This window comes from Mirounga leonina, unplaced genomic scaffold, assembly GCF_011800145.1.
Source record: "Mirounga leonina isolate KUSES-001 unplaced genomic scaffold, KU_Mleo_1.0 Mir_126, whole genome shotgun sequence".
Classification (NCBI taxonomy): domain Eukaryota; kingdom Metazoa; phylum Chordata; class Mammalia; order Carnivora; family Phocidae; genus Mirounga; species Mirounga leonina.
The window spans coordinates 26,820,495-26,842,562 of record NW_023270314.1 but is presented as its reverse complement, the minus strand read 5'-3'; the positions used below and the strand labels follow the sequence as shown (position 1 = coordinate 26,842,562).

The window sequence follows — 22,068 nt, the reverse complement described above, 5'->3', positions numbered from 1 at the left end:
ACAAGCAGGGGGAGTGGGAGAGGGAGAAGCAGGCTTCCCGCAGAGCGGGAAGCCCGATGCGGGGCTCGATCCCAGGACCCCGGGATCACGACCTGAGCCGAAGGCAGATGCTTAACAACTGAGCCACCCAGGCGCCCCCAGAATTATTTCTTGATCCAGAAAGCCATAGGAGTCATTAAAGAGGCATGGTTGGGGCCAGAGACATCCTTGACATCCTTGGTTTTGACATACTTAACGAAGCAAATTTGGGAGGAAGGGCAAGGTATATAAATAAACGAGCAAAGGAAAATAATCCCTAATTCTAGGTTTTCATTCTTAAAAATCTATCATATTAACTTGGAGAAAAACAACTTTTAAAGCTGTCCATGAGTGATATTGCATGTACTAAACGGTAAATAATGAACTTTAACTTGGAACCAGCATGATAACAACTAAGGCTTTTTGAGTTTTTGAGTTGTTTGAAAAGTGCTTTATGTGAATCAACTCTCTAACAATCCTATGAGGGTAAGTATTATAAGGAAACAGAAACAAAGAGGTTAAATAATTCCAAAGTCACTTCAGTGGTAAATGGCAGAGCAGAATTTGAACACCAGTGATCTGCTTCCTTAGTTCATGTCTTCTACCGCCTTGTTACTTTACCCCTCACCAACCTTCTAGTAAATACATTTATCTGATGTAGATTTGCTTTGTTTATATTACCCAGTGGTGTCAACCCCAGCCCACTTCTAGGAGTGACATACGTGAGCTGTTTGGTTAAATAGGAGAAGCCTAAGCTTTAGCAAATCCCAGGAGCTATATTTGTCCATAGCAAAGCCTTAGAAAACCAGTTGAAGAGCAATGATTTTCATGTTCCAATGTGTCTGATTGACATCAGGTTTTTTTCTTTTCATTGCAGATGATTTACCCAGGAAAAGGTTACCTCAGCTGTATAAACCACCCACTGCTGAGATGTTGGCGTATCTTGATTTTAGTGTCTCCACAACTGGCATGCTGACAGGAGTGAAGGTAGAGTGGGCTGGAGATACTGACTCTCTCTGGATGCTGGCACAATGCCAGGTCTGCACAAAATAGAGCTGACCACTGCCCCAGGGACTTCAAATGTGGAGGCCAACTGCTTGTACCAGAGACAGTAGGCGGAGGATCAAAGGTCCCTGCTATATTTAAATAAAAGCACTGGCTCTTCCGGAATAAGTAACCCCAAGGAATGTGTGTTACAAAGTGTTCTGAACCTGGCCTAGAAGCTAATAGATAACAAGAGTCACAGTTAAAGCCAGTAAGAAACCATAGATTCATATTTTATAGAACTCAGTATTAACTAATGAACAAAAATATGTTACCTTATGTTAGACCTAGGTAGGCTTTTTTTTTTTTTTAAGATTTATTTATTTATTTTAGAGGGTGGGGAGGGGCAGAGAGAGAGACAGAATCTCAAGCAGACTGTGCACTGAGGGTGGAGCTGGACATGGGGCTCGATCTCATGACCCTGAGATCATGACCTGAGCCAAAATTGAGAGTCAGACGCTTAACTGATTAAGCCACCCAGGCACTCCAGACTTAGATAGACTTTTTGAAACAATGAAAAACAAACATTATTTTGAGGAGTTTGAGGGAAATTTGAAACTTTTCAAAACTGTCATTAGGGCTTTTTCTGCCTGTGGGGATGCCAGTTCCAGCCTGTTCTATGTTCCCTACTTTCCAGATGTCCCACTCTGCAGTCAACGCTCTTTGTAGAGCCATCAAGCTCCAGTGTGAGTTGTATTCTTCTCGGCAGATCGCTATCTGCCTTGACCCTTACTGTGGACTTGGCTTTGCACTCTGGTGTCTCTGCAGGTAGGAATGGAAAAACAAAGAAACAGAATGAATGGGGATGTCTTTGGGGCTATAACCATCTCATCCTTCCCTTTGCTCCCTTAATTTGGTAATCTTTCAATAAAATGCTGATGTTTCCAGAATTTGTGCACCTGATGTATCTCTGAAGTTCATTTAGTTTTGGTTATATTCCCTTTTTTTTTCTTGTCTGTTAGTTTTATGCCTCATACAGAAAGTGAGTGATCTTATTACTTGCTCTCTGCTCCATCCTGTAATCCTTATTTTAGAAGCAGAGCCAAGTAAAAGGATGATACTTGGGTGAAATATGTCATGCTTTGACAGCTAGAATGTACCCCCGTACATTCTACAAACAGTAGAATGTTTGGCAGGAAGGAGTATAATGAGATTGGATGACAGCATGTGCCTGGAAAGTAGCATTATGGAATGGCAGATCCCCACTCCTCCCAGGGAACCTTCTCTCAGCCCTGTATTTTCACCTCCCTGGTAGACATCCCCCTGAGTGCTTCACAGACACCTACAACTCAGCCATTCCCCTTGTGTGTCCTCATCTTTGATAGGATGGGACCATTCACCTTAGGGGCCCAAACTAGGAACTTGAGCATTATTTTCAACTTCTATATCTGTACGTCTCACATCCAATTAAGTGTCGTGTCCTTTGTAGCTCAGTTGTTCCTAAACCTGTCTGTACATAAGAATCACCTCGGGGTCTTTAAAAAAGCAAATTAATGGGCCTTCCCCGGACTTACTAATAACTTAGATTTCCAGAGTTGGCAACCACAATTCCAGTATTTTTTAAATACAGGATTCTTGGGCTCTTTGTGATTCTGATCTATACTCGGGTTTAGGAAGTTGAGGATTCATGGCTGCGAACTATACATATAAAATGTGACTCTGTCATTCCTTTCTTTTTATCCTGGCTGCATTGTCGGGATTCAAGCCCTCATCATCTCTTACCTCTCCTGTCCCTCCCTCGCCAGTGTCTGTGTGTCCAGTCTCTCTCCATGGTGCTGGGCTCGCCCCAGCTTAAAGCCGCAGAGACTGCTGCTGGTAAAGCCTAAACTCCTTCAGATGATAATTACGCTCTTTTACAGTTTGGCCCCAACCCTTCTGGCCTCACTTCTCACCACTCCCCCATGCATCCTGTGCTATAGGATTTCATACTAGGATGCTATTTCTGACAACTTTAAACACACCATATACTTCTATGTTTCTTTTCCTTTGCATATGCTGTTCCTCTGCCTGGAATGCTCTCACCACCACCCCCATTTCCTCCAGCCACTGTCAAACTCCTGCACATTCTTTAAGCTCCAGGTCAACTGACACCTACTCAGTGAAACACCGCCCCCACCCCCCGCCCCAGCTTTCCTAATTTGAATGACTTGCTCCTTCTTTTATTACCTTGGTTTTATGATCTTCACATCTCAGTTACAGTATATACCAGTCTGCTTTATTTTAATTATTGTGTCTTGTGAGTTGGACAGGAGCAAGGTTGATGCTTAGACCTTTATATCTCATATGACCTTACACAGCCCTTCACATGCAGTAAATATTTGTTGAATGGATGGTGTTCTAAAACATCAAGACGTCTAGGATGAATTGATGTCAGCTCTCGCCTTTCTTCTTTGCAGTGTCTATTCAGGTCACCAGTCCATCTTAATTCCTCCTATGGAGTTAGAAAACAACCTTTTCCTCTGGCTCTCCACTGTCAACCAGTACAAAATAAGGGACACTTTCTGCTCCTATTCAGTAATGGAGCTCTGCACCAAAGGGCTTGGAAACCAAGTGGAGGTGCTAAAGGTAAGAAGCAACCACACAAGTAGCTGGTCCCAAGAGCCCTGAAAGAAATGGGCCACGCATGACGAGACCCGAGCCGGGCCTGACAGGCCTATCTGCCTGCTTTTTTCTAGCCAGCCAACATTTTGTAAACCTCAGAAATTTTATTTCTTCCACTTTCTAATTTCATGCGCTCTTTCAGAGTTTAATCTGAGTCTTACTTTGTGGAGAGGAAGGTAAAACTAGTCGGGAGGCTGAATGGAAAGGACTTCGTGGAAAGATGAAAGAGAACCATGACCCCCAGTAGGATTTTTTTCCAAGAAAATTTGCAGCCCCAGAGTAGTGGAGATTGGGGTGTGCCCCAAAGATCAGGGGAGCTCATTCATGTGTGTACCCAGGGATGATATGTCTGACTGGCATATAAGAGAGTCAGAGGACACGGATTTTCTTTAATAGAGAATTATGTGGATTTGAAGAAACAAAGCAAGAGCACAGGGGAAAGGAGAGAAAAATAAAACAAGACGAAATCAGAGAGGGAGATAAACCATAGGAGACTCTTAATCATAGGAAACGAACTGAGGGTTGCTGGAGGGGAGGTGGGGGGGGATGGAGTAACTGGGTGATGGACATTAAGGAGGGTACGTGATGTAATGAGCACTGGGTGTTATAGAAGACTGATGAATCACTGACCTCTACCTCTGAAACTAATAATACATTATGTGTTAACTGAACTTAAATAAGAATAAATAAATAAATAAATAAAAATAGAGGATTGACCCTAAGAAGCATAAAAAGAAATAAGATTCGATCTCTAGAGTGCTGGATTTCTTTTTCTCTCAGTCCCTTCTCTCCATTTTGAAATAGGAAGACATCTAAAGCACAGAAATGGGGAGGTATAAAAGTGGATAGCTGAAGAATCTAAGATTTTTAGATAAAAGAGGAAAGAAATAGAGAATGAACAGATTTACCAGTGGGTAGTGATGTTAGTGGAATGCCTTGGCATTTCTGAAAACTTTAGTCTTTTCCCTGAGTGTCTGAGATGAGAATACATAGTTCCTTGGCTCTTCCTGACCAAAGAGATAGAACAATGGCCCTACTATTCGGTTCTTTTTCTGTTCCTACTAACTTCAACTCCCGGGCCATTGGTGTCTTACAGACCAGAGGAATCAACCTCTCCTGCATCCGGACATGTGTGGTTGTGGCTGAGGAGCGACCCCGCATTGCCCTCCAGCAGTCCTTCTCCAAGCTCTTCAAAGACATTGGGCTGTCCCCTCGGGCTGTCAGCACCACTTTTGGATCCAGAGTCAATGTAGCGATATGTTTACAGGTGACTGTCATGAAATCTTGCTTGATAATAAATGGAAGTGGAGTGTGTGGCGCTCCACAGCAGAGACTTCAAAGCCAGGCAGCCTGGCGGGAGCCCAGTTCCACTTACTTGCTCTGGGACCGCAGGCTCTTCATTTGGATTTCACGGTGCCTCATTTTGCTCACCGGTAGGATGAAGATAATAGAATTGTTCTTCACAGGGTCATTCTGTAGAGTCACTGAGTTACTAGGTACACACGCTTGGAGTCACGCCCAGCAGATGAGCCCCAATTTAAATGTTTACTTCTAGTAGTTGAATGGTACATGATGATGAACCAAGATTTTTGAGTCCTATTTGAATTTTATTAATATCTTACCTTCTGTTTTTCTGTCTCCTTTTTTTTTTTTTTAAACAAAGGAAGCACAAATAAGCCTGTATTCTTTTCTTCAGCCAGATGGCAACTTTGCCATGTTATTGTTGGTGGGTAAATAATAGAAAAGAACTAAGTCTGATTTTAGGGAGCTGGGAGGCTAATACGGTAAATACAGGTAGGGACAAGAGGGAGAGTAAAAGAAGATGGCATACATGGGTGGGTACTTTCAGGGCTTCTGTGACCGTGGGCAAAGGACGTTCAGGTAGCATCATGATGATTTAACCTTGGAGCTCCATCACAGGCTCCTTACTGTCCACTTAGGCCAGTGTTGGTTTTAAAAATCCTGTGGATGCTGGCGTGTCTCATCTCTGCCTTGAGTCCAGGGATGAGAACCCTCCTCAGCCTGGTAACCTTTCAGGGCTGCTCCAGCCCCTGTGACTAGGCTCCTGGCCTGCTCTCCCAGGGGAGGGAGGAAAAGAAACATGAGGCCATGAGTCTCTTTCAGGTGTTGACTGCAGCCCTGCCTCATCTGGCTGAAGAGAGGGTGAGCTTTCCGAATAGAGTTTGGATTTTTCATGTGTGTGGCTAAATTATCTATTTCTTGATTTGAGAATGTGAAATATGGAAACACAATTCATTTAAATTTTAAATAAACAGTGCACTGATTTCTTTTTCTTTAGGGAACCTCAGGGCCTGATCCAACTACTGTGTATGTAGATCTGAAATCATTGAGACATGACAGGTACAGTAGATGTATTATGCTCGTTCCCTATTTGAGTTTCTAAGCATAAAAAGTTCTGAGCCCCAAGAAAGCTGGCTCTCTCCCTCATTCCTTTTGTTTGTATCTTCCAGGGAGGGATGGGAAGAGGGAAGGAATTTGTTTTTATTAATACCTGATAAGACTTATGTTTGTAAGAAGAAAGCTCTAATTCTCAGATATTCTCAGAACAGCTGCGCTGTTCTTTAATATTAAAATGTAATACTTAGTTCCTGCCTATGTAAAACTATTTTGTGACATTTGATATAAAGTGAACTAAAATGGGTAAACTCTTTCCTCTGGGAGTTTAAAAATAAAAGATGGAACAGACAAAATAAATGAGGCAGAGTAGGGTTTTTGAAACAACACTTTATCTAAACCCCAGGAATAAAAGCCCTCCTCCGCATCAGCTAACGAGAATTTTAGCTATGTCCCAAGGTGAGTGCCTGGTCCTAGGGCTCTGGGACCTTTGCCAGGTCCCACCGACCTCGGCTGTGTTCACTGATGTGCCCCGGGGCACTGACCCAGCCTACACAGTAGAGCATCTCTCCAGGACAGTGGTTTTCAGTGGGGAGAATTTGCCCTCCAGAAGACATTTCACAACGTGCATAGATGGCTTTGCTTGTTACAACAAGAGGGTTGCTACTGACATCTAGTGGGTAGAGGCCTGGGATGTTGGTAAACATCCTACGATGCACAGGATAGATAGCCCCTCGTAAAAAATCATAAAAGAGGGCGCCTGGGTGGCTCAGTTGGTTAAGCGACTGCCTTCGGCTCAGGTCATGATCCTGGAGTCCCTGGATCGAGTCCCGCATCAGGCTCCCTGCTCAGCAAGGAGCCTGCTACTCCCCCTGACCCTCCCCCCTCTCATGTGCTCTCTGTCTCTCTCATTCTCTCTGTCTCAGATAAATAAATAAAATCTTTAAAAAAAAAAAAAATCATAAAAGAACATTATCTGACCCAAAATGTCAGTAGTGCCAAGTTTGAGAAACTCCGCTCTAGCATGAGAAGGAGAGAGAAAATAAAGGTCTCGGGAGGGCAGTATACAGCTGTAGTAGATGTGGTGCAGCCATTTTTTCAAATACGTATATATATGTATGTATGTATATAGTAAATACTGTTCTTCTACAGGGTTCGTCTTGTGGAACGGGGGGCCCCCCAGAGTTTGCTTCTCTCAGAGTCTGGAAAGGTAATTTGTTAACCATTGGAAGTTGGTCTACCTGGGAAGTGGTTCATTTTATTTGTTTTTATTTTTTTATTTTTTATTTTTTTATTGGTTCCTTGTAAAGAAACTTGAAACCATGTAACATAATAGTACCCAGGGCAAGCCTTAATTGAAATCTGGAGATAATTCAACAGTTTCACCTTAGCTAATACTTTCAAATGCATATGGGTACATAGATAAGAATTGTAGATGTGGCCTTTCTTAATTTCCACAGATTCTTTTTAAAAATGCAACTGACGTGTTATTCTTATTTGACAAATCAGCGAAATTCAGTGTTCATTATATTCAAGGTGGAGAAGTGAACAGCACTTAGAAAGAGCCAATTCTGTCTTTATAAATGTTACAGGGAGAAAAATAGGGTGGCAGTGGAGAGGTGTGGTTGAAGATCAGGGAGGGCATGCATGTGTTTAAAGCTGAAAGAGAAACCAAAATGGGGAAGGGACTACAGATATATAGAGTGTGTGTTTATGGGGATAAGATATCTTAGATTAGAATGAGGCTTTACAATGTTCAAGAAGAGGGGCGCCTGGGTGGCTCAGTTGTTAAGCGTCTGCCTTCGGCTCAGGTCATGATCCCGGGGTCCTGGGATCGAGCCCTGCCTCGGGAAGCCTGCTTCTCCCTCTCCCACTCCCCCTGCTTGTGTTCCCTCTCTCGCTGTCTCTCTCTCTGTCAAATAAATTTTTAAAAATCTTTAAAAAATAAAATAAAATGTTCAAGAAGAGACACAGTTACTGTCTTAGTCCCGTTGGGCTGCTATCACAGAATGCCATAGACCGGGTGGCTTATAAACAACAGAAGCTTACTTCTCACAGTTCTGGGGCCTGGAAAGTCCAAGATCATGGCACCAGCAGATTCTGGTGAAGAATTTTTGGTTCATAGATGGTCGTCCTATTGCTGTATTCTCACATGGTAGAAGGCCCCAGCTCCTAATACCATCATATCGGGGATTTAGGTAGATTACATACAACGTATGAATTTTGGAGAGACACAGCCTTAAGTCTGTAGCAGTTCTGAACATTTACTCAGGGTGATAGAACATCAGCATAAGCTAGCGAGTTTCTCATTCTTTTGAAGAGATAGCAATGATGCCTCAGAATTCCTTCTAGTAATTCTGAAGGGCATAGGGGAAAACTATACAGAAAAGAAGGGGATCCTACCTAACCTATCATGCAGTAGATCAAGTCCATGGGGCACTTACTCCAGTTCCTCTCTTCCATTTAAACTCTTTGAAGTGGAGTTGGGTTGATCGTCTTACCACGTTGTCAGATCTCCATCCACCTCAGCTCGTGGTTAGGCGCCTCGGAAGCTTTTAGTGCAGTGCCTGACCCAGACCAGTGAGAACGGTCTTTTCTCTTCCTTCCTTGAGGTCTTAGATGTATGAGCCTAGATAATCGTTGTAGCTCTTCTCAGCTAACCTCAGACTCTAGAAACCCATGATGGAGAAGGAGGTTTAAGGGACAGAATATGGGTAAGCAGAGAAGCCGTGAGCCATTCTTACGGCCAGTACCTGTTCTTCCTTTTCTCTCCTGAGGGAGATCCCGAGCATGTGATGTCTTTCATGATCCCAGGGGTAGGACCCATTCTCCTGCAAAGCCGCCACCGTCCTCTCTTACTCTTCAAGTTCCTCTCACAAGCTCTTGCTGAAGACGGGAGCAGAACCTCTCACATGATCCCTCCCTGCTGCCCTTTCTGCTTTAAGGGGTTTTCCTGCCATCACTCCAGTGAACAGGATAGATCATGAGAAAGGGCAGTCACATTACAGATTCCTACTGTTATGGTTCTGGGCTGCAGTTCCTCATCCCTTTGAAGGGAAAATAGACTGATTGGTTCCCTGGTTTATTTTTGAGGATGAACCTCATTATACCTCTGGTCTCCACTGAGGGCAATGCAGTGAGCAATACATCAGTGAGCTCCTGCCTTTGTGCACTCGCTCGCCTCACTAAAGGAGGGGTGGCGGGTGACTGCATTTCTGAGGGATCATTAGAGTTGATTGAGTCTTTGTGTTTTCCCTTTGATGCTCAGATTTTACCTGGAGTGAAAGTGGTTATTGTTAATCCCGAGACCAAAGGGCCTGTTGGAGACTCTCATCTTGGAGAGGTATGTATAATTTTTATCTTTATCTGAAAAGTTGGCAGTAAAGATTTTAGGGTTCACATTCAAGAAGTCGGTGAAACTGTGGATTTAGCTTTTCCCCCATTGTGAATTTTCATCTTTTTTTTAAAAGAGTTTTAATCTGGGCCTCCTGGGTGGCTCAGTCGTTAAGCATCTGCCTTCGGCTCAGGTTACGATCTCAGGGTCCTGGGATTGAGCCCTGCGTTGGGCTCCCTGCTCGGCAGGGAGCCTGCTTCTCCCTCTCTCTCTACCTGCCGCTCCCCCTGCTTGTGTGCACTCGCTCTGTCAAATAAATTTAAAACAAAACAAAAAAAAGAGTTTTAATCTTTCTGTAAGGTTCAAGATTAAAAAGAGGGAGATTGAGACCAGGATGGAGAGAAGATTTCAGCACCCAGACTAGAACTAGTCACAGATTGGTCCACTGACATTCCCTTAGTTGAAAAGGAAAATGGGCAAATCCTACCTGTTTCCACCTATTAAGGGGTGGAACTGAAAGGAGCCACAATACTAAATTTTTTTAATTTATAGAAATTTTATATTCTTATTCTAAAATGTGTCCATCTTTGTATTAGTATCAAGATTTTTTTTAAAAAAGATTTTTAGGGGGGTGGGAGGATGGGTTAGCCTGGTGGTGGGTATTGAGGAGGGCACATTCTGCATGGAGCACTGGGTGTTATGCACAAACAATGAATCATGGAACACTTCATCTAAAACCAATGATGTAATGTATGGGGATTAACATAAGAATTTAAAAAAAAAGATTTTTAAAAAGACTTGATTTTTCTGCCCTCAAATATTTGAGGAGCACTGATGTTTCACCCCGAAGTTTACTGGGAGCAGAGTTGTAGGTACAGGAGCCAAATGACCTGCATTCTGCCACTTCCCAACCTGTAACTATTGAGCGAGTTACTCACTTTCTCTGGGCCTCAGTTTTCTCATCCATAAATAATAATTGCACCCACCTAATTTCACCTAATGAAATTTTGCGACAGTTGGGGCACCTGGGTGGCTCAGTCGTTAAGCGTCTGCCTTCGGCTCAGGTCATGATCCCGGGGTCCTGGGATCGAGCCCCTCATTGGGCTCCCTGCTCCGCGGGGAGCCTGCTTCTCCCTCTCCCACTCCCCCTGCTTGTGTTCCCTCTCTCGCTGTGTCTCTCTCTGTCAAATAAATAAAATCTTAAAAAAAAAAAAAATTGTGCGACAGCTAAATACATTAATACCTGTGTGTGTAATGCACGTGGAACAGTGCCTGTTACGTAATGAGTTTGCAATAAATACTAGTGTTATTACCATTGTTAGCTACTGCTATGCTGACAGTGCGAATTCAGATACCCTGTAGTGTTTTCCTGAGGGCTTTATACCTTAGCACAGAAGCACAGAAGTGATCCCTTGATGCATTTGCAGGGCTCTGGAAGGGGCTGAGGAATGAGCCAGGGAGGTGGTGTAGCGTCGTGGTTAAGAGCGTGGGCTCTGCGGGGGCGCCTGGGTGGCTCAGATGGTTAAGCGTCTGCCTTCGGCTCAGGTCATGATGATCCCAGGGTCCTGGGATCGAGTCCCGCATCGGGCTCCCTGCTCCGCAGGAAGCCTGCTTCTCCCTCTGCCTCTCTCTCTCTCTGTCTCTCATGAATAAATAAATAAATAAAATCTTTAAAAAAAAGAGCGTGGGCTCTGCAGCTCCGCAGGCTTGGGTGTGAGTCCTAGTTTCTGCATCTTAGACGAGTTACTTAACTCCTTGTTTTTTCATCTGTAAAATGGGAATAACAATAGTACAGAACTGTATTGTCACATATGTCGGGATTGATGGGGATAAGGCCTATAAAGTACTTACCTCTCTGTTTAGCACATGGGAAACACTTGATAAATGTCAACTGCCTTTCTTGTTGTGTTATTGTTGTTACTATAACAATGAGAATTAAAAAATAATAATAATCCGTCCAAAGAGAATTGAATTGTTAGAGTTCTGTGACCCTGCTGAAATTGACCGATGCCCTCTTCCTGTTGTAGATTTGGGTGAACAGTCCCCACACGGCCAGTGGCTATTACACCATCTATGACAGTGAGACTCTTCAAGCTGATCATTTCAACACTCGCCTCAGCTTTGGGGATGCCGCGCAGACACTCTGGGCGCGGACAGGATATCTTGGATTTGTCCGCCGGACTGAGCTCACAGCGGCCACTGGAGGTAGCTTCCTCACCAGCGCTTTCCCTTCAGCCTGCTTTGTTTTGCAGCTGGTAGCCCTGGCTCACCTTCCTCAGCTGGCCTTTGCGTTGTCCCATGTGTGTGTATTTAGTCATTCCCTGCTGTGATTCTTGGACCCATATATGAATTTATATTCATTTGAAGCAAGACTTTGCCCCACGAGGAGTAACTAGGATGCAGGCACCCCAGGTACCATGTCAGCATCTCTGAACTGTGGGTGAGCACGGCCGACAGTCCCGGAGACGTGCCCGATGCTGACAGTGCCCCTGGCTGACTCGAACCCCTGCACAGGCTCCTAGGACGGGTGTTTCATCTGTCTAACGGGGGTTAGATGTGAGACTGCTTGGCAAGGCTCTGGTGTGAGCAGTCCCCCCATTACCCTTTGCTCAGTTGACTGTCATGGCTTCACTGCTGCCTGCCTGCCTTCAATTTTTCTTCCTCCTGGCATTAATGGCCATGTTAAAATACCCAACAGTAGCTGTATCATCACTTCAAGAACAGATACAGGTAACTCACTGGACTTTAAGGGCCTGAATTAGAGCAAAGTCATTTCTCCTAAGCTCCTTGAGTCTGTTCCATAGTGACCAGCGCCCATAGTTTCTCCATGTTTCACGGGGAGGCAGGATAACATACTGGGGAAGAGGGAGGTATCCCTCACCAGGCGCCCTGGCTTTGAAGCCTACTTCTGCCATTTGCTTTGTGACCTTGAGCAATCACTGAGCCTCTCAGTTTCCTACCTGGACGGTGGGAATGATACTGTTTCCTGGCTTATGGAAATGATGTGAGATTAACTGCCATGTTTCTGTTGCATTTGTTATTATAGTCTTTATGAGCTCTTCTTATATGGTGGGAATGTGCTAGACCTCCTCATTCTTCTCCAACAGCTTCTAGCACTTTGTTTTGCTCAATTTTTCAGAAATTTACCCTTTCCTGAAAATATTGTATTCAGTAGACCTAGCAAAATCATCTCTTTCTTCAAAATGCAGTATTTATATAGGCATAAACCACATACGTACCTTTACGTATATGGTGTGTGCATACAATTAAAACAAAAAAGATTTCTGCCATGTTCTAGCCAGATTACAAGCCTATTAATAACCAGGACTAATCTCTCCATATTCTGTAATCCTACTCCTTATATTTGGACTCCTTGCAGATGTCTAGGAACAACACATGCTCATTTCTTCTCCCTCTCAAATCCATTCTCCCTGCTCCACCCCTCCCCCAGCTGTCACCTGGCTAATTCCTATTTATCCGTAAAAGCCTAGCCTGGTTTCGGCTTTTCTTTCCCTGAACCCTTGAACTGAGCACAGGGAGTGTCCTCTGCTCGCCTCACACACACCTCATGCGCACTCCTAGCACGGGGCTTACCGTGTCACGGTGGAACACCTGTTGTGTGTCTTTCTCTCCCACTAGACAGTAAGTGTCTTCAGAGCGGGAATCGTGTTTTGTCATCTTCCCAGCACTGGACACAGTTCCTGGGACATAGTAGTAATAATAATAATCATCATAGCTAATTCTTTTTTAACACTTAAAATGTACCAGGCATCATGTTAACTCCCTCACCTGGATTATCTCATGTAATACTCACAGCAGCCATGTATTGTTCTCCCTGTCTCACAGAGGGGGAAGCAGGACTCGGAGACTTAAGTAATTGGCTCAAGGTTACACAGCTGGTGCGTGGTGGGGTCAAGTGACGTGGCAGGCAGTCTGACCTGGTGCTCTTCACTCCAACGTTGTATTGCGCTCATTATGTCTGATGAACCAGATTTCTCTTTTTCTTTCTGTCAGAGCGTCACGATGCATTATATGTGGTGGGAGCTCTGGACGAAACACTGGAGCTGAGAGGATTACGATACCACCCGATCGATATCGAGACCTCAGTGTCCCGGATCCACAGGAGCATTGCTGAATGGTAAATGCCCCCGCACAGAATGGGTTTGCCGGCCCAGCTGTAGTGTAGTGTCAGTTAAAACTGATCTAAGTAGTCAGCCGTCCCTACCAGATACCCGCTACAGACCTAGAACTCCTAGGAGAGTAAGAGAGTAAATGGACTGATTCTTTCTTGTTGTGATGTGCCGTCTGCTGCGGCAGATGAGGTGGTGGAGACACTGAGACAGGCTCCGTGGAACCCCCAGGGAGTCGAGTACTGATAGATTCTTACAGTTGGAAGAGATCTGATCATCTGTCTCTAGAAAGTCGGTGTAATATGGTGGAAAGAACCATGACTTGAAGTCAAAAGACCCAACTTGAAGGCCCAGCTCTCCCACATTAGGCTGCTTTTCTCATGTAAAATACTTTCTCTGCTATTTCCTAATTATGGGGAGGATCAAATGGGAATGTGCTTCGCAAATTGTCAAATGGTAAGCAGATGAAAAAGGTCATTATGACCTCATCCAACTTCCCTCTCAGTGTAGGAATTCCCTCCACATTATCCCTGATAAAGAAACATCCAGCCTCACACTGACTAAAAATTCCTTAAAATTAAAACTCGATAGTTTTTACCTAGTGGCTTTCATGCTGGATTCTTTTTTTTTTTTTTTTTTAAAGATTTTATTTATTTATTTGACAGAGAGAGAGAACAAGTAGGCAGAGGGAGAGGGAGAAGCAGGCTCCCCGCTGAGCAGGGAGCCCGATGCGGGGCTCCATCCCAGGACCCTGGGATCATGACCTGAGCCGAAGGCAGCGGCTTAACCGACTGAGCCACCCAGGTTCCCTGGATTCTTGACAATACAGAATCCACCCAGTTTTTTTTCTACATTTTTAATGCAGTATGTCCTTCCTTGGTGGTGGTTTTTTTTTTTTCTTTTGTTTTTTTGTTTATTTGTTTGTTTGTTTGTTTTTAAAGATTTTATTTATTTATTTGACAGAGAGATAGCGAGAGCAGGAACACAAGCAGGGGGAGTGGGAGAGCGAGAAGCAGGCTTCCTGCCGAGCAGGGAGCCTGATGTGGGACTCGATCCCAGGACCCTGGGATCATGACCTGAGCCGAAGGCAGACGCTTAACGACTGAGCCACCCAGGCGCCCTTTCTTTTGTTTTTTTAACCCATGCTAAATAGCCGCAATTCTTTCTGTGGCTGCTCATGCTTTCTAGATGCTCCTTTGTCAGCATCTTTTTTTTTTTTTTAAAGATTTTATTTATTTATTCGACAGAGAGCGTGAGAGAGTACAAGCAGGGGGGAGTAGTAGAGGGAGAGAGAGAGAAGCAGGCTTCCCGCTGAGCAGGGAGCCTGACGCGGGGCTCAATCCCAGGACCCTGAGATCATGACCTGAGCCAAAGACAGACACTTAACCATCTGAGCCACCCAGGCGCCCCTTGTCAGCATCTTCATCTCACTTTGGTCAGAGTCTCTCCCCAGACCCGAGCAATGCCCATGAATTATAAGAACAATACAGAGAAGTCAGGTGCCATGTTTACCCTCTAGTTTTAGACCTTTGACTTTTGTGGGGTTTTTTTTAGACCTTTGACTTTTTATGCAACCAAGTATTGTGTACATTTTTTTTTTAATGATTGGAATCTGTTTTTTAAAGCTATTTAACATTTCATATCACAGGTCAGGTCATACCTTCTAACCCAGCAGTCCCACTCCATGTAAGGCAACTTTCTACCTTATGTCACTTTTATGGCCCGATAGGAGAGACACCTGTATGGGGCACTAAGCACAGATGAGAGGTCCACTCCCTTCCTGTTGGGCCTCAGAATATTATCTTTGTCAAAGCTCTTCAGTTGCAAATAACAGAAACTCTCTTCAAAAAAAACTTCAGCAAAAGAGAGAGTTAATGAAAAGAATACCTGGCTACCTCAGAGGTTCCTAAGAGTCTCTCTGGATCTCAAGAAAGGTAGAAGTAAGGGATGGGAAGGCCATCAGGAACCACTGTCCTCTCACTTTCTAGAGCCATAGAGGCATCCACTTCATTCTTTCTCTCATCCCGGAAGAGCCATTCTCTGTGCTGCTCTGGACACCCGGCTACCCCAAAACTTTCACATGTGCTTAGTTCACATGACCAGCTAACAACTTTCAAACCCATTGCCAAACCCCCGAGAGACTGTAGATGGCTCAGCTAATCAGCTGCGATCACAGGGGCAAGGTCATGGCAGGCATGGCTGCTAGCCTTCTGCTTGGATCCGAGAGAGAAGACAGTTGTCAGGGAAATTGGGATAAGTCTTGAGCAGATCCTGTGAAAGATGCCTGGTAAATGTAATGACATGTTAACTGAATGTCATTGAAATTTCAGTGCCGTGTTCACATGGACCAACTTGCTTGTGGTGGTTGTGGAACTGTGTGGCTCTGAACAGGAAGCCCTAGATCTGGTTCCTTTAGTGACAAACGTGGTCCTGGAAGAGCATTACCTCATCGTTGGCGTCGTGGTGGTGGTGGACCCAGGTGTTATCCCCATCAACTCCAGAGGAGAGAAGCAGAGGATGCACCTCCGTGACAGCTTCCTGGCGGACCAGTTAGACCCCATCTATGTGGCTTATAACATGTAACCAGCCTTGTGGGGATCACAGGGGGGCCATCCTGAAAAACCACAAGGACCAAAGACCAGTGACTAGGAGCAAGCTTTCATATGATGTGAAATAAGCTGAGATGGTTACATTATATCCTTCATCTCATCCTGTGGGATTCTGCAATCACAGGACACACAGGAAAGGGGAATCGTATGGTAGCAAATGAAAAAAATGTTAACAGTCATTAGTCATGAGCTTTGACATAGCGTGAGCAGCACGTTACTAAAGCGATTCCATGCATGTTGCATTTTTTTCATCTGTTGTATATACTTGTATTTTTATCTAATGCTGTTTTAGAATTTTGTAAGGGAGTTTAATGAATTCACATGAAGGGGGTAGTCGGGAGTTCTCCAGTTCCCCGCTCTGTACTGTATTCTGCCGTTTTACCATAGTTGGACTTTCTGCAGGTTTGTTGACGTGGAACTGCTCAGCTTATTTTCTGCTGACCCATAATAAGCAAATCAAATAACCCACTGAATAGGAGAGTTACTTTATATATATATAATTCTTGAGAGTAAAACATTTGACCAGTGTTTTAAACGTGTAAATAAGAATACAACAGTTCAGCTAAACAATTGAAGAATTGGCGTGTGTAGTCATGACAACTAAAGTAGAAGCATTTCTACTTGGTGAGAATTTCAATATTCTCTTAATGCAGTGTAATTGAATAGGTAACTGAAAAGTGCAAATTGTTTGCAGGTTTCGCTGCACATTGTACTATGTCTCTGTTGGCTGATGTATTTTATAAACGAAAGCTGCCTCTGTTTTTCAAGCTTGCATTCCCAGAATCAGCTTAAGCTTTTAAGAATTCAACCTGTTTCTACAAGCTGAAAAATCTCGGTTTAAAAATCAAACTGTTATGAAAAGGCTAAGCTTCATTAGATCCCACCCTATCCTAAGAAACCACAAGAACTCACTCCGGCCCCCAGTGTTGAAACTGTGTTTCAGATTTAGAGTGACTACATAAGATTTTAGGATTTCCTCTTTTTCCAGGCCTATTGTCAACTTCGTCTCCAGTTTATCCATATAGCTTCTCTTCAGAAAACTGAAGAGTGTCCTCTGTTCTTCCAGTTCATGAGGGCAGGGATTTTAGGAACAAGAATGACAGGCTGGGAAGGCAGTGGGATCAGCAGTCACGGGAAACCATAAAGGTGACATAACTACAGATCTCAAAACTGACCAATTTGGGTTGCCAAAATAGTGAGGCTTATGCTGAAATAGGGGGAGTCTGATGTATGCAAGAAACTCTTTTGAAATAACTGTGGTGCCCAGGCCAAGTGAACTGAGCGTGGGACTGAGTTTGGCCTCTGGCTCGGTTTCCTTTCTTTGGTCTGATACTTCATGTATTTGAATATAGTTGAATTTTATTATTTTTTTCTTACAGAAATATTTTTAAAAATTAAAAAAAAAAAGGAAAGCTCCAAGTGAACAGAGTTAACTTGTTATATCAGAATGGACCCACTCTGGTCTGTTGTGTAAATATTTATTTAGACTATTTTAATAATACATATTATTTACCCCACTGTAATATCATGTAAACTAAATATGTTTTTAAACAATTTTTAAGACTTGTAATTACCCTGAAAATAAGGTTTATAATGCAAAGCCCAGACCCTTCGTCACTCTCGGGGGCTGCCCTTCAGTCTTGTGGCTCCAGGCCACTTTCTTGCCTCCCTTTTACATAAGCCTCTTTTCCTCCCAGTTTTTTCTCTGCTGAGGGCAGACCTCAAGACATTTTCCAGTTCCAGATCTCTTTTTTGACATTTTGGATGAAATTAATTTACACATGATGGAAGAGGTTCTAAGATGTACAGAAAAAAAGTACTTACATTGGGGCAGGAAATCCCAGTGACTAGCTACGGTTCAGTTTGCAGAAAGAACAGCCTGCTTATTTGGAAAGTAATTTTCCTACAATAGTTTTTAATGATTCACTAAACAAAGCAAGGGATCCTGAGGATTAAATAGTTCTATCTCCATAATCCACGAGTTCTAAGAAAAAAATATAGGCAGAGTCTTATCCTATGGGTTGCTTTGAAAATTCTTACTGCACAAGTTAGGGTGTCTGGTAGAAACACAATGTGAGCCACATCGGTCATCTTAAATTTTCTAGTGACCACATTTGCACAAGTAAAAAGAAACCAGTGAAATTGACTTTAATATCTTTTATTTAACCCAGTATATCAAAAATACTATAATTTCCATGTGGAATCAATATGAAAAGGGATTGAGATACTTTCTTTTCTTTTTTTCATATTAAGTCTTTGAAACCCAGTGTGTATTAAGCACATTTCAGTTCGGACTACCGATACTTCAAGTTTTCAGATAGCCACGTATGGCTAGTAGCTACAGTATTGGGCAGAGGTGATGTGTACTCATTCTTTCAAATAAGATACTCCAGTAATCTCAGAGTATGGTCAACTCCCAGTTACTTAGGGTCTGATTATCTGGGTTTGTAGTTCCTCAGGCCTCTGATTTATCTTTAGTTTTTGCTTTCTACCTTGTGGCTGCTTTACTGATCTTTTGCATATTCCCCAAAGCCAGAATATGCTAGTGGAGGAAAGAAAGCTGAGCTATGTCTTCGGGACCTTCTCAGTAACTGTGGTAAAGGATCCTCTGGAAGGGGAAGAGAGTCCAGTCGTTAGCCTGTGGGTGTTTGAGGGGTCATCTATAGTTTTAATGCCTAGTCTGGTACAGACTTGGATAAGAAAACTTCCTCCTGATGACACAGTGCTCTTGCCCTTTCCACATTAAGTAGAACCTTTGTGGTAGAATGGACTCTTAGGACAGACCCAAAAGGCCATTACCGATAGAAACAGCCTAGCCAAAACTCTGGAACACATTCTGTCTGGGTTTTTATTTTATGCCTGTGAAAAAGACAACGAGATTAATAGCAAGCCCCCATTTCAGTTGAGAGAAATCCATTCATCTGACAGCTTTTGAACCTCTTTCTGCCTCTCAGCAGAAGTAATTGAGGTAGATCAGGAAGGGGCTGCCTCAGGAAAATTCCTAAGCCCAAGGGATTCTTAGAGCTGCACAAGTGTCATCTCCTGCATCAGTGAGACCCTGGGAATGACCGGCATGCTAACGGGCATGGGTGTGAATCCACAGCCTTTATTTACTTGCTGCCTCAGAAAGGGGGCCTGGTCCAGACCACCGCCACCATCAAGCCCTTTCCTCACGAAGTTGTGCTGCCTCGGGCTGTTTAGGGACCATTGCCTGTCTGTTGGTAATATAAGTGTGTCTCCTTTCTTTAGTCCCTGGGCAGTGCTTGCTTAATGCTTTTGTTGAATCAACAAAGGGCCTGAGGCCTTAGGTTTTTTTGTTAAGGTCTCCGCCCCAGGCATGGTGCTCAATATCTTGGCCAAATAAATTACTTTCTTTGAATATCCAGCAATCTTTTAGACTAAAGCAATGAGGAGTTATCACCTCACCCTCAAACTCCAACATGACCTATGCCTTAGTGTTGTTTTTGTTGTCTGCTTTGATGTAAAAGAGTATTTGGAGCAAGAAGCTGCAGTACTCCAAATACACAATAGGCCTTTTCTTTATCATTCATAAAACATTTCTGGTCTAGGTATGTGTAGATGGGCCATGTTATTTGTCCACAGGAAGAGTGTGTAAAGATATAAGAATAATTTTTTAGTCCTAAATGATGTTTTGTTTACTTTCTGTCAAGATATTTACCAGTGTCAAATTCAAACTATAGTACTGTGTAATTATGTATAAAGTTTTTTTATTTATTTGAAATTAGACTAGATATACATTTTTAAATTTAACATCTGGCTGGACAGTGTTCTATTAACTCATTGAATGTGTTTCCTTTGTCTTGTGTTAATAAATATTGATGCCTGATTGTGTTTAATGCTTCACACATTGGGAAGATTGATAAATTGGAACTGATAAATTTTAAATTTAACCTCAGATGGTAAGACCTAAAGATAGCTAGAGTGGTCTAAGGAAAATGAACACAGAGATCCAAAGTTACAGTAAATCAGTGCTGTAACAGGAAGACAAATCAAGGAACACAAGAGGGTCATTTTGAAAACTAAGAAGCCTTTGTCAGGAACAATTAAAGTTTAGGTTTCCTCCTACCCACGTGGCATGTGGTAGTTTTAAACTATGGATCATAAATTTTTTTTTTTTTTTCTAATCTGTGGTTGGACTGGATTTCAGCCTTCACTAAAGTGATGTCATTTGTTCTTCAGGTCTTGGTTTCAATTTAACGTGAGCCCATCAAATTGTGCGTGTTCTCCCAACACTAAAACTGGTCCTTGAACTATTACTGTCCAACCTATTTAGGCAGCTGAGAACATATTTTTCACCTAACATACATTTATTGAATGTCTATCCATTAGGCCCAAGACACTGCAACAGAACTGAAGCTAACGAGAGAAAATTAAGTCACTGCTTTCAAGGAGATCCAGGAAAACAGTACAATATATTAAGGGTTATGAGAAAGGGTGGACAGTGGCAGCAGGTAGGACAGGCACCCAATCCAATGATGAGGGGGAATAATGAGGACTACTTGCTGGAAGAGGTGACATCGGAACTGAGTTTTGTTTTTAAAGATTTTATTTATTTGAGAGCACGAGCCAGGGAGGGACAGAGGGAGAGGGAGAAGCAGACTCCCTGCTGAGCAGGGAGCCCGACGCGGGACTCGATCCCAGGACCCTGGGATCATGACCTGAGCTGAAGGCAGACACTTAACTGACTGAGCCACCCAGGCGCTCCTGAACTGAGTTTTGAAGGATGAGACAGCCAGATAAAGCAACAAGTAGAAAGGCAGAGTTGGATTTTCTGCGAACTACCATTCGTTATTAGGATGGAGGGTTTGAAGGGAGAAAAGTTAAAGCTAGTTATCTATGGAGGCTTGATCCAAGCACAGATCACCAAGGGCTTTGTGTATCTTGCTAGGAATTTTGGACTTTTATCCAGAGGACTAAAGAGAGCCAATGAGAGGTTTAGAGCAAGGGAATGACATACTCAAATTTGCAACCTAGGAAATTATGCTGGTGGTATAGGACATGGATTGGTGTCGGCAGGGAAAGTGATAAAAGCCAAGGCAGGGAGACTGGTTGGGAGGCCTTTGCAGAAACCGCAGGGATAGAGCAAGGACACTTCAGCCAAGACGGTGACAGGATGGAGACGAGGCAGTGCATGCAAACTTGGGAGGCGGTGAGATTTCAATGACTGGATATTCAGGCTAAGGAAGGAGGAATCCAAAACAACTCCTTGGGGAGTTAGGTAGATGTGGGGTCATTTACCAAGGTAGGGAACAAAAGAAAAGGAACAGATGTGGGAAAAAAGATGGTATGTTCCATTTTGGTCATGTTCATTTGAGATGCAATGGCACATGCAAGTGAGGAAGTTCAGCAGGCAGCTGAATATTTAGGTCTCTGCCTCAAGAGAGCTCTGGCCATGAACTAGATATTTGGGAGACATCCTTTTAAAAGGGTAGTTGAGAGGCACCTGGGTGGCTCAGTTGGTTAAGCAACTGCCTTCGGCCCAGCTCATGATCCCGGAGTCCCGGGATCAAGTCCCGCATCGGGCTCCCTGCTCAGCAGGGGGTCTGCTTCTCCCTCTGCCCCTCCCCCCTCTCGTGCTCTCTCTCATTCTCTCTCTCTCAAATAAATTTAAAAATCTTAAAAAAACAAAAAAAGTGGTAGTTGAACCGGGAAGTGGATGACATTGCCAAGGAAGATCCTGTAGAGTGAGAAAAGGATCCATAAGGGAGCTATGGGAAACAACAGCATACGAAGAGTGGTGGAGGAAGGAGAGGGAGTGCCTGGAGAGGTAGGGGCAAAACCAGAAAAGAACATGGTCAAAGAAATAGGAAGAGTTTTAAAGAGGGAGTGGTCAGCCATGCCAAAGGCTATAGTGAAGCTGAGTATAACGGATTGGCCAGCCTCTGCTGCATCTGGCAATGGGATAGTCACTGGTGACTCTGGTCAGGGTGGTTTCATTTGCAGCTCTGGGGGCAGA

The 22,068-nt window shown here is 43.5% G+C and overlaps 1 protein-coding gene across 3 annotated transcripts in view; it reads left to right on the top strand.

Moving 5' to 3' along the window:
* DIP2B (disco interacting protein 2 homolog B) overlaps positions 1-19,938 on the top strand; it is a 222,372-nt gene extending 202,434 nt beyond the window's left edge. For all 3 annotated transcript variants that reach the window (XM_035002676.1, XM_035002678.1, XM_035002677.1), the window contains exons 29-38: positions 896-1,005; positions 1,700-1,830; positions 3,459-3,627; positions 4,760-4,930; positions 5,963-6,024; positions 7,171-7,228; positions 9,287-9,361; positions 11,380-11,557; positions 13,367-13,490; positions 15,813-19,938. In XM_035002676.1, the coding sequence (XP_034858567.1) occupies positions 896-1,005; positions 1,700-1,830; positions 3,459-3,627; positions 4,760-4,930; positions 5,963-6,024; positions 7,171-7,228; positions 9,287-9,361; positions 11,380-11,557; positions 13,367-13,490; positions 15,813-16,065 (1,331 nt within the window). In that variant the 3' untranslated portion in view covers positions 16,066-19,938. The remainder of the gene's footprint in view (positions 1-895; positions 1,006-1,699; positions 1,831-3,458; positions 3,628-4,759; positions 4,931-5,962; positions 6,025-7,170; positions 7,229-9,286; positions 9,362-11,379; positions 11,558-13,366; positions 13,491-15,812) is intronic.
* The last annotated feature ends 2,130 nt before the right edge of the window (positions 19,939-22,068 follow it).